This window comes from Terrapene carolina, unplaced genomic scaffold, assembly GCF_002925995.2.
Source record: "Terrapene carolina triunguis isolate 2854851 unplaced genomic scaffold, T_m_triunguis-2.0 Scaffold32200, whole genome shotgun sequence".
In the NCBI taxonomy this organism is placed as follows: domain Eukaryota; kingdom Metazoa; phylum Chordata; order Testudines; family Emydidae; genus Terrapene; species Terrapene triunguis.
In genome coordinates, this window is record NW_020696551.1 from 540,086 (window position 1) to 555,524 (window position 15,439).

Below are 15,439 nucleotides of genomic sequence, written 5' to 3' on the forward strand. Positions count from 1 at the left end.
TTGATGAGTACTGTGACCCCAGACAGAATGAGACTGCAGAGAGAAACTGTTTGTGTGCCTGAAACCAAGAAGCAGAAAAGGGAATGGATATGTGCATCTGAGAGCTGAGAACTCTGGTGTCCACATGTGACTTTGGAGACATTAAAGATCCCCTAATCAGAGACAGGATCATTTGTGGGACATATAACTCCAGCTTACAGGAAAGACTGTTGAGAGAAATAGATCTAACCCTAGAGAAATGCCTCCAAATTGCAAGGGCAGCTGGATGGTCCAGAAAAAGGATCAAACAGTGGCAGCCACTAGTGCAGAACCAGTGCACAGGCACAAGCTAAAGGAACCCAGGATGCCGGACTGAGACAGACCATCTGTGGAAAGCAGTACAAAGGGCAAAAAGAAAGATGCCCAGCCTATGGACAATGGTTCAAGGGGTATGGGAAACAAAACCTTTACGTCCACTTGCTGCAGCTACCACCAGAAGAAAAATGCAGGATTGCATGCAGCGATTGAGGATACAGGGAGCTCCAGTGAGGAGGAGGATGTCTGCAGTGCGAATCTAGCAGATCCAGACTCTCAGTTACACATGCTGCAGAAGGAGGCTGACAACCATTCATCTGCCATATTTGCAACCATGCTACTAGATCAACAACCAATTCGATTCCAGCTGGATTGTGGAGCCAGCTGTCGTATAATCCCAGCAACACTGGTAAGCAGCAATGTTAGCCTGGGGGAATGTGACCAAGTGCTGGTGATGTACAGTGAAACCATTTGGAGGCCAGTGGGCAAATGCGGCTGTCAATAAGAAACCCACAAAACAAGAGATGTTATCACTTGGAGTTCATAGTAATTTGCACACAGAAGGTCCACCCGCCTCTAGACAGCAAGCCGTGCAAGTCATGGATTTGATCTCAGTACAGCATCAGAATATCCACCCGTGGGAAAAGAGGAGACCAGGCACTGGGGGTCCCATCCAGCATTCCAACAGACTGTAAGCATGTCTGTCAAGGAGATGGACACCTAGAGGGCAAGCTGAAGTTAGAAGTAGATGCCTCATGTGCAACCCATGAGACTATTGAAATGCTGAGTTCCGTTAGCTCTGGTGGGGCCAGTGAAGAAGGAACAAACAAACCTGAAAAGAAGCAGCATCATTACACCCATAAAAACTGGCAGAGTGGATCAGCAGCCTGATAGTGGTGAGAAAATCTTCAGGTAAACTGATGGCTGCATTGACCAGAGCATTGAAAAGAAGTCCCTACCCATTACCAGCGACTGAGGACACACAGCCTGATCTATGCAGGGCAAAAGGGTCCCTGGTCTGTGATGTCAAGAATGGGTTGTGGCATATTGAATAGGATGAGCCATGCAGCCACCTGACCACCTTGGCTGCACCTTCTGGCAGGTACCAGTGGGTACCAATGCCTGTGGGCATCAGCCTGGCCCCGGACGTGTTCCAGTGTCAACTGAACTAGTCGCCAGAGGGACTCCCAGGAATCACATTCTTATTGTAGGAGATGTCAAGGACCATGGTACCAAGCTGTGACAACCCCTAACCAGGTGTCGGGAGAGGAATGTCAGGCCGAGTGCAGACATGCTGAAGCTGAGGAGAGCTGAAGCCCCCTACATCAGACATCTGTCAGATTCTGAGGGATTCAGATGGACCTTGACAAACTAAGGAAATGCCTGGACTAAAGGATGTAAGGGGAGTGCAGCGATTTACAGGGATGGCCAACTATCTTTCCAGACCCTGCACACACCAGTCAGAAGCCCGGGAGCCCGGGAGGCAGCTAACAAAGCATCGGAGTGATCAGAGACCCACAGACGGGCATATGAACGAGGAAAGAAAATGGTAAGCTAGGCGCAGCCCTGCAGTGCAGCTAGAGCCACAGGGGAGGCCTAGGAGCAGCATTGATACAAAGTCAGCAGCCCACAGCACTGGCTGGCAGGGCCCTGACAGACGCAGAAAGGGGATGTGCTTAGATGGAAGAGGCGCTCCTGGCTGGGCTCTATGGATGGACCGATCCCATCCATTCTCCTCTGCACACCAGGTGGACATGCAGTCAGAGCACAAGCCATCACGAAGAAGCCAATGCTGAGTGCACCCACGTGACTACCATGCATGTGACTGACACTGCCTAGGAAGCAACAGAGAGTCCTGTGGCACCTTTAAGACTAACAGATGTATTGGAGCATAAGCTTTCGTGGGTGAATACCCACTTCGTCAGACGCGGCTACCTCTCTGCCTAGGAAGGTCACTACCGGTGACCCCAGAGGGGTCTGTGACAGCCGAGAGTTGAGCAGCATGCTGCAGTACCTCCCCATCTCTGAGGGGAGGCTCCGGGCAATCCAGCAAAGCACCGAATAGGACAGGTGCCGCAGACTTGAAAAGAGGGCTGGCCACATCGCAAGGCGCAAGTGCTGCAGGAGGTCACTCCCTCCAAACAGGTCAGGGATGAGCTGCGTGTGCAAGACAGGATTTGGTTTAAAGGGGACTGAGCAGTAACCCCAGCAGATTTAAGAGCTGACATCATGAGACGGATACACACTTCCCCCCTGGGGATAGAGGCCTGCCTGACACAAGCCAGGGGGTGTATCTAGTGGCCAGGCATGAGTGCCTAGCTGAGAGCGTAAATGGGACACAGCGAACTGTGCAGTGCGTGTATGTGTGTGTGTGTGTGTATATATATATATATATATATATATATATATATATATATATATATATCAACATGAAAACAGCATCCATCCAGCATGTGTGCAGCATCCTGCAGTGTCACAGACACACAGTGGGCTGCCCTGTGACTCATGGAATGATTACATTGTGTGTCTACTAGTCTAGTGTGGGCAGAGCTGAACCAAACTGGGGCATAATGTTCTCCAGCTGAATAACAGAGAGCAAGTCCCAAACAACACAGGGTTTGCACTTTGGCTGGCCCCCTACCAGTTTGTTCAGGAGACAGTTTCCCTCTTGATCTTTTGAGCTATGTGAGTGAGATGGTATTTATATGTGAGGGTGCGCTGTAGTGTGACCCCTGGTACATTGGCTTTGGATCACGCTGACCATTCAAAGGCTAAGAAAAGATGCAGAGTATAGTGATCAACAAGAGAAAGAGACTCATGAAATCGCAACCCACCCTGCTAATGACTGGAGCTGTGTGGTCACAGCAGGTCACGACTTCATTTTCGGGGGGCGAGGGGGGGCTGTCTGGAGGACACTCCAGAACTGAGATCAGGAAATTGAAGGTGCATTTTGCAGGGTCTAGCACCACTCACTGCAGCAGAATTCAAACAATTCAGTGCCAAAGCTAAGCACAAGACGTCTTCCTTGGGTACCCACAAAGCAACAGGCAGGCAGAGTCAGCAGCAAGGAGAGCCAAGAGACAGATGGCAAAGGCAAAACAGACGGAAGGGATTTCTACCTGGCAACGTTGGATTGTCATAATACGTCCTCCCAGAGACTGGATAGAAGCCCAGCATAGGAATGGATGGCCGGGTAACCAGGACTCCGCTTTCTGTGAGGGGTAATCTGCTGCAGCCCAGCGGAGGAATGAGGGACGATAAAGAGAAGCAATTAAGAGAACGCCAAGTGTAGGCAGCTGCTACAACAAAGGAGCCAAGGCCCTGAGGCCACTACACACACGTGAGCAGGTCTGGGTCCAACCATCAAATAACTACACACAAAAATGGGAAGGCAACGGTTCAAGCTGCCCTGGAACTCGGATCATGTGAGGTAGTTAAAGACTCAGGATAGTGGTGGAGATGAAACCAAATACAACTGAGGAGCAGTGGCAGACATCCAGCACAGCCAGACAGATCGGCAAGGACCAGGAGGACTTAGAATGAGCCTCAGCCATGAGCTGGCCTGACATAGGAGCGTCAGAAGAAATAAGGTCTGAGAGCAACACAGAGGACTAATCGGTGCCAGCCACCAAAAGGCAGCAACAGGGTAGCAAGTAGCAAGTCCCCCACCAACAGCGATAACACAAACAAAAAGGGGGAGACTGGTTCAAAGACCAGCATGCTTGAAGGACTCTGAGGTCTTACAGGCTGGAATGGGCAGGCAGTAAAGGCCACATTCCTAGGGCGAGCTATGTACTAGTCACTTCTGAGCCCAGCAAATCAGCAAGCGCTTGCACCAAAGACAAAACAACAGTTGTTAAAGGAAAGATGTGACAACCTGCATGGAACTTGCAGGAGGGAGGAGTTGGAGGAGCTACCAGGAAGGCAGCCTGTGTGCACGTGGCTAGAATGCCAGCTGCAGTTGTAGCGTCTCGGTAAATAGTTCTTGTAATAAAGAGCCAGTTTAGTTACAAGCATTGAGTCCTTTCATTACCCAGCACGACACAGGAAACAGGTGCAATTTGTCATAGGTCCCTTAACTTCAAGGGAGCGTTGCTGGCTTACACTAGTTGAGGGTCTGGCCCTCTGTTGAAAGTTTCTCCTTATCTGGGCCTTGTGTAGGATACAAAGTCCACCTTGGAGTAGACGGTGCAGCTTCCCCATTTATCACATTCAAGCATGACTTACTCTCCCCTTCCGATTCATATCCCACTTCCCTCATCCTGCCTTCGGCCATGTTCCCCTGTGGTGGCAGACCCCTCCATGGCACCACCTGTGGGACCCCACCTGTTCTGCTCAAGCCTCTCCCCAAAAGCCCGTAACACCTGGCCCTTCCCTCAAAGGACTATGAACAAAATAGACCATTATATTTAACACCCCTCCTCCATCGCCGCAATCACGGGGTTCACAAGCTATGTGCTAGCTTCCCCCATCAATCACTGTCCTGCTGCATCATCCATTCCCTATTCCTCTATTTCCCTCTCGCTCACTCTGGTGTAAATCAGGAGTAACTCACACAGGGAACGAGATCTTCAGCTGGTGTCAAGTGGTGCAGCTCTGCTGATTTAGACTATGCTGCGCCAATTTACAGCAGCTGTGGAGCTGGCCCGTAGATTCCAGATGGAGCAGTGGGTTTTCCCTACCTTCTCCCCACTGCATGAACTGGCATGAACCCATCTGCACCTTTATTCCCTCCTCTGCAAAATGCACCCGTCAATTAGTGACACACAAAAGCCACCTGGCAGTGGCACATGGACACCTCTCCTGGCCCTGTTTTACAGAGCCATGAAACACACGGATCATAGAATCATAGAAGATTAGGGTTGGAAGAGACCTCGGGACATCATCTAGTCCAATCCCCTGCTCAAAGCAGGGCCAATCCCCAACTAAATCATCCCAGTCAGGGCTTTATCAAGCCGGGCCTTAGAAGCCTCTAAGGATGGGGATTCCACCACCTCCCTAGGTAAACCAATTCCAGTGCTTCACCACCCTCCTAGTGAAAAAGTTTTTCCTAATATCCAGCCTAGACCTCCCGCACTGCAACTTGAGACCATTGCTCCTTGTTCTGTCATCTGCCACCACTGAGAACAACCGAGCTCCATCCCCTTCAGGTAGTTGAAGGCTGCTATGCAATCCCCCCTCCCCCCCCCTTCTCTTCTGCAGACTAAACAAGCCCAGTTCCCTCAGCCTCTCCTAGTAAATCATGTGCCCCAGCCCCCTGATCATTTTCATTGCCCTCCGCTGGACTCTCTCCAATTTGTCCACAACCTTTCTGTAGTGGGGGGCCCAAACCTGGATGCAGTACTCAAGGTGTGGCCTCACCAGTGCCGAATAGAGGGGAATAATCACTTCCCTCGATCTGCTGGCAATGCTCCTACTAATGCAGCCCAATATGCCGTTAGCCTTCTCGGCAACAAGGGCACACTGCTGACTCATATCCAGCTTCTCGTTCACTGTAATCCCTAGGTCCTTTTCTGCAGAACTGCTGCCTAGCCATTCGGTCCCTAGTCTGTAGCAGTGCATGGGATTCTTCCGTCCTAAGTGCAGGACTCTGCACTTGTCCTTGTTGAACCTCATCAGATTCTTTTGGCCCAATCCTCCAATTTGTCTAGGTCACTCTGGACCCTATCCCTACCCTCCAGCATATCTACCTCTCCTCCCAGCTTAGTGTCATCTGCGAACTTGCTGAGGGTGTAATCCATCCCATCATCCAGATCATAATAAAGATGTTGAACAAAACCGGCCCCAGGACCAACCCCTGGGGCACTCCGCTTGATACTGGCCGCCAACTAGACATTGAGCCGTTGATCACTACTGTTGAGCCTGACAATCTAGCCAGTTTTCTATCCACCTTATAGTCCATTCATCCAATCCATACTTTTTTAACTTGCTGGCAAGAATACTGTGGGAGACCGTATCAAAAGCTTTGCTAAAGTCAAGATATATCGTGTCCGCTGCTTTCCCCATATCCACAGAGCCAGTTATCTCATCATAGAAGGCAATCAGGTTAGTCAGGCATGACTTGTCCTTGGTGAATCCATGTTGACTGTTCCTGGTCACTTTCCTCTCCTCCAAGTGCTTCAAAATGGTTTCCTTGAGCACCTGCTCCATGATTTTTCCAGGGAATGAGGTGAGGCTGTAGTTCCCCGGGTTCTTCTTCTTCCCTTTTTTAAAGATGGGCCTCAGATCAGCACCCAGCCCTGTCGGTGCTCGTCTGCACTCTGCTAGTTTTTGCCCCTTGGCGTTTTTAAGGGCTGCTGTCACAAGAGCCTTGGCCTTGTCTCTTCCCGTCTGGTGAGTGAGGTGTTAATGCCCGTTGACAGCATTGGCCCCTTGTTAGGAGTCTCCCCGGGCAGCTGAGGGCACGGCTTGTCACAAAGCAGCTGATGCTGGTTTGCGGCAGGGGCTGACAGCCAGCACGGCGCAGCTGAGATGATTGGAGAAGCCAGAGCTCCTGGCGGAAGGGTGCCCACAGGCTGCCCTTTCAGCCATCACTCCTACTCAGCGCCAACGCTATCTTGCCCCTCAGCCCACGGAGCACAGGGAGGTCAAGCCATTTACTCTCATCCCAGGATGACAGTCCAGAGGTGACAAGGGATACATTTGTTCTGTGTATTTGTCAGAGGTTTAATAAAACACTCCGCATGTGGGGACCAGCCTGCTCCTGCCAGTGGAGCAGTGATCTGCACGCCAGGACTCCCAGGTTCCTTTCTCAGCTCTGCGGGGGTCCGGGGGGGGGGGGGAGCTACTGACTCAGGCAGGGCAAGTGGGGTCTGGCCTGGCTCAACTCCAGCCTTGCTCTGTAACTCTGCACAAGTTTTCTAATGCGGGTGCCCTGTGCTCTGGCAGCTCAGCTTGAGATGCCTCAGAGGGGCCTGAGCTCAGCAGCTGCCATTAATGATCACGCCTTGGAGGTGTCTCGAGTTGGACAGGCAAATTTTGGTCCTAGGAGTCAGATCTTTGGTGGGTGTAAATCAGCATCGCGCCACTGACTTCACTGTAGCGAGGCTGATTCACACCAGCAGCAGCTGGACCTTCGTTTATAGCATCTCCCTGATCCTGATGGGATTTGATCATAAGAGGCCTGATTCTTCTCTCACACTGGTGTAACACTACTGATTTCAGTTGGGTCACTCCTGATTTACACCAGGGTGAGTGAGAGGGGAGCGGGCCCACTGGGGTTACTCCTGATTTACACCAGGGTGGGTACGAGGGGAATCGAACCCAGTGGGATTACTCCTGATTTACACCACGGCAGGTAAGAGGTAATGGGGCCCAGTGGAATTACTCCTGATTTACACCGTGGTGAGTGAGAGAGGATTGGAGCCCAGTGGGATTGCTCCTGATTTACACCAGGGTGAGTGAGAGAGGAATTGAGCCCACTGGGCTTACTCCTGTTTTACACCAGGGTGAGCGAGAGAGGAATCACGCCCACTGGGCTTACTCCTGTTTTACACCAGGGTGAGTGAGAGAGAAATCAAGCCCACTGGGCTTACTCCTGATTTACACGAGGGTGAGTGAGAGAGGAATCAGGGCCAGTGGGCTTACTCCTGATTTACCAAGGGGTGGTAAGAGAGGAATTGGACCCAGTGGGATTACTTCTGATTTAAAACCAGGGCAAGTGAGAGAGGAATCGAGCCCACTGGGGTTACTCCTGATTTACACCCGGGGAGGAGAATCAAACCCATCGCTTTCATTCTCATCTCATCCATTCAACCAAAGCACTTCTCAGGAGCAGGGCTGGGGCGAGAGGAAGGCGCCTGTGTTCATAAACACTGCTGATGACTCGTGGGGTACAGTGTCCTTAGTTGCCTAATTAATGTAGCTAATTAAAACCTTGCTGTGGCTAATGTGCCTGGTCCTGCAGCAGCAGAGTCAGCGTAGCTGATGAGTACAGGGCGAGGCGGAAGGGGATGGGCAATGGGTAAATAGGCAAGGGGAGGCATTGCCTTCCCTAGCACAGCCGTCTCTGCCGCCCGACACCTTGGCTGTGGTGCCCCCCAACTCCCCTTCTTCCCCTCCCTGCTCTGACCCTTCCCTGAGGCTCCCATGACCTGCTGCTGCTGCCTGGGGTGAATCTTCCTCCTCTCCTCTCCTCTCCTCCACCCCAGCCCCTTCCCCCTCGGAGGTCCCCGCAGCTGCAGGCCGCGTCTCTCCTCACCCCCCTCCCCGCGGGGCGCAGGAGGTGTGTGTGTGAGAATGCGAGCGGGGCATCAGTGGCAGACGGGGGGATGAGGAGGCGAGCGGACGGGATCCCGGAGTAACTTTACACAGTGAAAGAGACGGAGCAGATCACTGACACTGTTAAAGAGCCTTTACAGTGGTAATGACCCATCTGATGGGCATTCGCCAATGCTCAGGGAGCCTTTGGCCACATTCAGCTGGTTTTTCTATTGTAGGAAAATGTGTTATTGGGGTTAAAAACAGCTTCCAAATGACGACCCGTCAGTTAGTCTCTGTACCCAGAAGAAGTAACTGCTGACCTGGCTCAAGGAGGAGCTGACATAGCCAGGGAGTTTATTTCATGATCTAAGTAAACAAGCCTGGCAGGGAATTCAGTGTAAGGAAGGTGATTAAACTACTGCCCTAATGAAGGCTGTCAATGACAAGTACTTTTTCAAAAGGTGAGATTAGGCTTCAGGTTGGCGCAGGTAGCCTGGCTTTTCGTCTCTCTGTACAGCTTACACTGAACTCCCGGCCTGGCAGAGGAGAATCTATCTGGCAATTGAGCTACACCTGTTGCCTTGGGGAATGTTATTAGTGCTTTAAGGTGAAAAGGGGAGAGGGTGTCACGGGGGGGCCGTGCAGCAGCAGGTGAAGAGGTGAGCGGCAAGCCAGCTGCACAGCAGGTGAGGAGTGGGGGGGGTCTCGTGGGGGCGGGGGAAGGGTCTGGCAGGGGGGAGAGATGAGCAGCAGGTGGGCGAGCAGCAGGCGGGTGGGAGAGGAGGTGAGCGGAGGGGAGATCTCGGGGTGGTGGTGAAGAGGCAAGTGGGCGGGGGCAGGGCCTGGTGCAGAGCAGGGGTGGAAGTGTGGGCGGGACTGTGGTAGGAAGAGGCAGGACAAGGAGCTTGCCTCTCCCAGGGGAAGTTTCACCCACCGCCCATGGGGACGTGGCTGGTGTGCCAGTCACTGCAGACAATCCTATGTACTCAATCTACACTTCTCCCTTCTGTGCAGGGCGAGGGGGGATCCATAGACCCAGAGCTGGGTTCTCACCTGGCTGCTGCTGTGGTCATGGAAAGATTTCTGGGGGCGTGGGAGCAGCTCGCTGATCTGACAGAGCGAGTGTGTCTCCCAACCAAGATGCTGTCGAGCTCCTCTCCCAGTCTCCTCTCTACAGGGCCTGATCCTGCAAAATGCTGGGAAATACCAGGGGTTGTGGGTGCTCAGCGCCTCTCTGGATCAAGCCAGGAGATGGGAGCACACGTGGGCACCAGGAAATGGACACAGCTTGAGAGTCAAGGGCAGGGCTGTCAAACAATCCAAGAGGGAGCTAGCTCCGCACTCCTGGTCAGAGAGGCAGAATTGCTCAGCTTCCGTTGTTCTCAACCCAGCCCCAGCTGCTGAGCCATCCTGGCCATTAACGTGTCTCTTATTGACTCAGGCCCCTTTATCTTCCTGAGTGAAGCTGCTGTCTCCAGTCGCTTTGAGGCTCGGCTGGGGTGAAAGGCGATGTGCGGGTGCACGTGCCCAGGTGGGACAGCCTGGCCACTGGCTCTATGACTCCACTTTCCCTGCTTAGATCCCCTCCAAGCTCTTCCCACCTGCTGCACTGGGGAGATGTTAACAAAGGCCATTGGGAGCTGGTTCGGCTGCCAGTTTCCCATGGATTTGCTCAGCTGTGCATTGCCATCTGTGACATCCGTGCATCAAGAGACTGCAGGCGAGAACAGCACGGTTTGAATCTCCAGCTGAGCTCTTCCAAACAAGCCAGGGTGTTGGGGCCTGGTTAGGGAACATTAACCCCATCGAGGGTGGAGTCTGAGCAGAATCTGCACCAGCCTGCCAGAGCTTCTGACTAACGGTGTCATTGTCCTCTTTTCAGGACACAGATCAATTTCACAGTGGCCATTGACTTCACAGCTTCCAATGGTGAGTTCTCCTACCAGATTAACTGTACTAATGTTCCCTGAACCACAGTCAGTCTCTGTTCAGACAGCTGGTGGCTGATCAGACAATACATTACACTAAACCCCTCTGACATATTATGTATTTATTGCACAGTCATTCATTCCCCATAAAGGCCTGTGAAATCAATAGTTATTTTATGACTGCTTGAGCGCTTGTTAAATCTGTCGATAGGTATTAGGTATCCTTACAGGGATAGGGTTTTATACTATTAACGAACAAGTGTCCTGCCCAAACACCTGGGGCCTGGTTCTGATCTGATTTAGAGCAGTTTGATACCAGCATCACTCCATTGACCTCAGCAGAGTTACTCCTCATGTACACCAGTGGACGTGAGAGCTGGATCCTGGCCCTTGGGTCACAGTGTTTTCTCAGGCCACCCAGGCCAACGCCCATGGATGTCAATGAGGGGTGGACTCACCTCACTGATATTATTGATTATTTATATTGCTGTAGTGACTAGGAGCTGCGATCTTGGCCCAGGACCCATGGTGCAAGGTGCTGTACAAACAGAACAAAAGCACAGTCCCTGCCCTACACAGCTGACAATCTCTCTCTTACATCAGTTTCCCCCCATCAGTGACAGAGAAGTTACTCTTGACTTCCCTTGGTGTGTGTGTGAGAATCAGGCCCTGAGTAAAGACCTCAGTGTTTGACCCTCAGCTGACCTGACAAATACACATGCCCCTCCACTGCTTTGCCCGCACACTGCTGCTGGTCTGTGTGACCCTTCTCTCTCTCCATCAGGCAACCCCTCGCAATCCACCTCCCTGCACTACATGAACCCGTACCAGCTCAACGCCTACGCCATGGCACTGAAGGCGGTGGGCGAGATCATCCAGGACTACGACAGCGACAAGATGTTCCCTGCACTCGGGTTCGGAGCCAAAATCCCTCCTGATGGGCACGTGTCCCACGAGTTCCCCCTGGTACTGCCATCCCATTTGAATCGTTCCACCACTTAGGGCAGGTCTACACTACCAACTGGCATCGGCAGCTGAGTCGCTGTCGTGCTTCTGGTGAAGGCGCTCTAAGCCGACGGGAGAGAGCTCTCCTGTTGGGTTAATAACTCCACCTCCGTGAGAGGTGGTGGCTATTGTAGTGGGGTGGTCACTCTGCTCCGGTTTGGAAGGGGTTAAAAACAGCCCTGGGAAAGGGCTGCTCCGTGGAGCCAATCACAAGTGGGCTTGAGGCAGCCAATCAGGGCCCAGCTAGGCCAGTATAAGAAAGGCTCCTGGGGAGAAGGAAGTCAGTCTTGCTCTAGTGGTGGAGTAAGAAGGACCTAGCTGCCTGGTAGAGACCTTGGACAGAGCAGTACTGGGAAAGGGCAGGCTGAGCTGGGGAGCTCTGGCCTGGCAACCTCCCAGGCTGAGGCTTTGCAGCAAAGGCCTGAGGAGGTACTAGGCCTGCAGGGAGGCAGCCAGGCCAAGAAAAGGCAGCAGGTCAAACCCCCTTCCAGTGATGAGTGGCCATTTCAGACTGCAGTTTGCCTCTGAGAGAAGGGGCTAGATGACTGGCAGTAGCCACTGAGGCAAGGTGGGTATAGGGGGTTGGGGTTCCCCTAGGAGGGGAGATCCAGAGTGGGGGGCACTGCAGTGGGGCAGCACCCCAAGGTAAGGGGCACTGGGGTCCAGGAGGGTCATGGGGCCAGAGTTGGTGGAGACAACAGGGCAGGTTACCGGGGGCAAGAAACTGGCCAGAGGAGGGCGCTCCTGAGCTGGATGAGCTAATTCCCAGACTGACCAGCAGGAGGCACTGTGACAGTGAGTGCCCCGCCCTGCTACAGCTATGCTGGTGGGAGAAGTTGCCTGCACCAGTGTGTAGGTTCGTATAACTACGTTGCTCAGGCGTGTGAATAATCCACACCCACTGAGCGACGTAGTTATGCTGAAGTAATTCTGTAGTGTAGACCAGTGCATAGACAGCCTCTTTTCCAGCGTCCACAACCATTCTGTGCCTGCTTGGAAGTGAAGGGCTCGCTCCTGTCCATCAGGCTGTCTGGCTGTTGTGAAGTCCTGGGCTAGGCCCTGATCCTGAAAGAGCAGCCCCTGTGAGGTACTGAGCACCCTCAGCTCCTGTCGGCTTTGGTGGATATGGATGGTGCTCAGAGCCTGACAGGATCAGGCTCTTGGTGGGGGTTAGGGTGTGTATGGCACCACCTCCCCACTAATCTGATGCCCTGGTTAGACCAGCCAGTCCGTGTGATCCTGACCAGATTTGCCCGAGGTGCCTCCACAGAGCAGCCAATGCTGATAAGGGCCCATGACTGTGGCAAAGCCTGACCGGTCTCCGAGTGCTTGGTCGGCCCTAGTGGAGCCTCAGTGGATCCATCTGCACAGCCGCGGCAGCGAGGCCCAGAGCCAGACTCGGGCTTGTGCTGCGGCTCTCAAAAGACCTGTGTAGACGCTGGGGCTCTGGTGCCCACCCCCCTCCTTCGGCTTCAGAGCCCAAGCGCCAGCCCCAGTCCGATCGTCTCCAGAGCTGCTTTCAGTGCTGTCGCACAAGCCTAGTGTGTCAACCCTGGGCTCTGAGACGTGCTGCTCCAGGCTGCCACAAGGCCTCTGTGGCTTGGCCTTAGCTGACCAAACAGCCATAAGCACCAAGGGTAGCAGCATGGCTGCTCTGAGGACAGGAAAATGGATTTCCCATGGGGAGGGCATAAAAATCTGAGCCAGGAAACCTGGTTTTTCTTAGTGAGCCTCTTCCCAGTCCCCGGTGGAGAAGGGAAGTAGCTGCCATCTCCCCACCCCCACCCCCAGGAGAGAGCTCCCCTCCTTACAGCATGGGGGAGGTAACTCCGGTGTCTCCCTGAGCCCCATTTTCTGGAGATGCTGGCTAGGGACTGAGGCTCAGCAATGGAAGCCATTTCAGTATCAGAGCTGGGACTCCTGGGTTCTAGTCCCACCTCATGGGCGTACTCTGTTTGTCCTTGGTTAAGCCATGTCCCCTCCCTGCCTCAGCTTCCCCACCAGGAACATGGGGATGATGGTGCTTTTGAAGCAATTTGAGATCCTAGGATGGAACCACTGCACAAGTGCTAAGTGTTATCATCACTGTTCCTCTGAGGCACCAGGGGTGTGGCCCCTGTTACCTTTGGGTAACCCCTTCGGGTGATTCCTCCCAGCGCTGCGGGGATCTCCTCATATCCCTCTGGCCAGCGCTTCAAGTAGGGCTCTGGGAAATAAAAGTGGGGGATGGGGAATGACTCCCCTGTTTGGGAACCCTCCTCACTGCCCTTCCTCCCTCTCTCTCAGAACGGCAACGCCGACAACCCCTACTGCAGTGGGATCGAGGGCATCCTAGAAGCCTATCACAAGAGCCTCAAGACTGTCCAGCTGTACGGCCCAACTAACTTCGCCCCAGTGGTCAACCATGTGGCTAGGTACATCCAGCTGGTGCATTGGCTAGTGGCAGCATCCCACAGCCCTGCTTGCTCTGTCACCCCTCCCTGGGCTGGCAATGGGCCGGTGTACCCACCAGAGAGCTATGGCAGTGTCTACGTAGACTGGCCAATTGGGATCAGCAAAAGAGTCGAGAGCGGTTTGATAGCAGCCAAAGGCGGGAATGAGCTAGCCAGGGCAGTGGATCCTCCAGGGCTGGGTCCAATCCAGGTGTATGTCTCAAGCCATGGGTTCCGGGAGCACGGTGTGTATTTATGTCACTCCCTGGCCTGGCTCAAGGCCCATGTCTAACACCCTGTAGCTGGACTAGCAGGGATGTGCCACAGGCCTCTCCTTTACTCCCAAGAGGCTCCTGGTTTGGGTAAGGGGTGTCACAGCCCAGCTCTCTTGGGAGCCCACATGGCCCCTGGGCGACAGCAGGAATGGAGGTTACGTTTTGGGGCAGGGAGAGAAGGAAGGGGACTCCCCTTGGGCAGCTCTAATCTCTCCACAGAAATCTCCCAAACTGGGAAATTGGAGACGCTGTTCTGAACCACAGACCCGGGGACAAATTCCCCATGGGGTTATAGCAGTTACCCCAGGGGTGAACATGGCCCAGTGCAGCAAGGTTAGCCACCAGCTCAGAGTCCCCAGTCCCTGGTACCCACCCCCCAGAAGCCTACGCTCACATGAACATCTCTCTGTCCAGATACGCCACCACTGAACAGGACGGCTCCCAGTATTTCGTACTCCTGATCATCACAGACGGGGTGATATCGGACATGGCCCAGACGAAGGAAGCCATCGTCAATGTGAGTAACAGGGGTTCTGCTCACCTGCTGTGCCACCGTATCCCGCAGCTGTAACGGCACACCAAGCCAATGTCTGCCCGAGTGCCACTCGCTGGGACAGACAGAAAGTAGCGAGCATCAAGCAAGCAGATGTTACTAGACCCGCTAAGACTAATGGCTTATGAAGAATCCCAGTGAAGTTTCTCCTGCTCTGTCTAGCCTCAGGTGGAGGGAATGGAGTTCAAGATCAGCCCCTGTCTCCAGAGGTTCCCTAAGTTCTGTCAGCCCAGTGTCCCAGATACCAGAGAGCGCTGTGGCTGTCGACGGACGGGTGGCTATAACAACCTCGGTCTGTGTCCTCATCACTTGGGTGACCCAGCCTCCCTCTGTGCCCACTGATGGGCACAATCAGAAGCTCTGGCCTTTTTCCTTAGCCATAGGCGCTGACTTCATGGGTGCTTCCACCCCGGAGCACCCACAGCAAAAAAAAAATAGTGGGTGCCCAACACCCACCAGCCACCTGCCAAACAGCTGATTGGGTGAGAGGCGCTGGGGAGGAGGGGCAGAACTGGGCTGAGAAGAGGCGGAGTGAGGGCGGGGCACACATGGGTTAGGGGCAGAGCAGGGGTGGAGAGAGGCAGAGCGGGGATGGGGCATGCATGGGTTGGGGAGAGCAGGGGCAGGGAGAGGCGGAGCAAGGGCAGAGCATGCTTGGGTTAGGGGTGGGGCGGGGGGGGGGTCTGGGGGGAACGGACAGAGGGGGGGCGGAGTGCCAGTGGAGTACCCACCCAGAAGAAAGTGGGTGCC

The 15,439-nt window shown here is 53.8% G+C and overlaps 1 protein-coding gene across 1 annotated transcript in view; it reads left to right on the top strand.

Moving 5' to 3' along the window:
• The window catches only part of LOC113409303 (copine-5), a 130,466-nt gene extending 115,759 nt beyond the window's left edge, over window positions 1-14,707 (top strand). Inside the window, exons 15-18 of the mRNA XM_026663065.1 lie at window positions 10,379-10,425; window positions 11,209-11,390; window positions 13,716-13,843; window positions 14,551-14,707. Coding sequence (XP_026518850.1) covers window positions 10,379-10,425; window positions 11,209-11,390; window positions 13,716-13,843; window positions 14,551-14,707 — 514 coding nt within the window. The remainder of the gene's footprint in view (window positions 1-10,378; window positions 10,426-11,208; window positions 11,391-13,715; window positions 13,844-14,550) is intronic.
• Window positions 14,708-15,439: the final 732 nt, after the last annotated feature.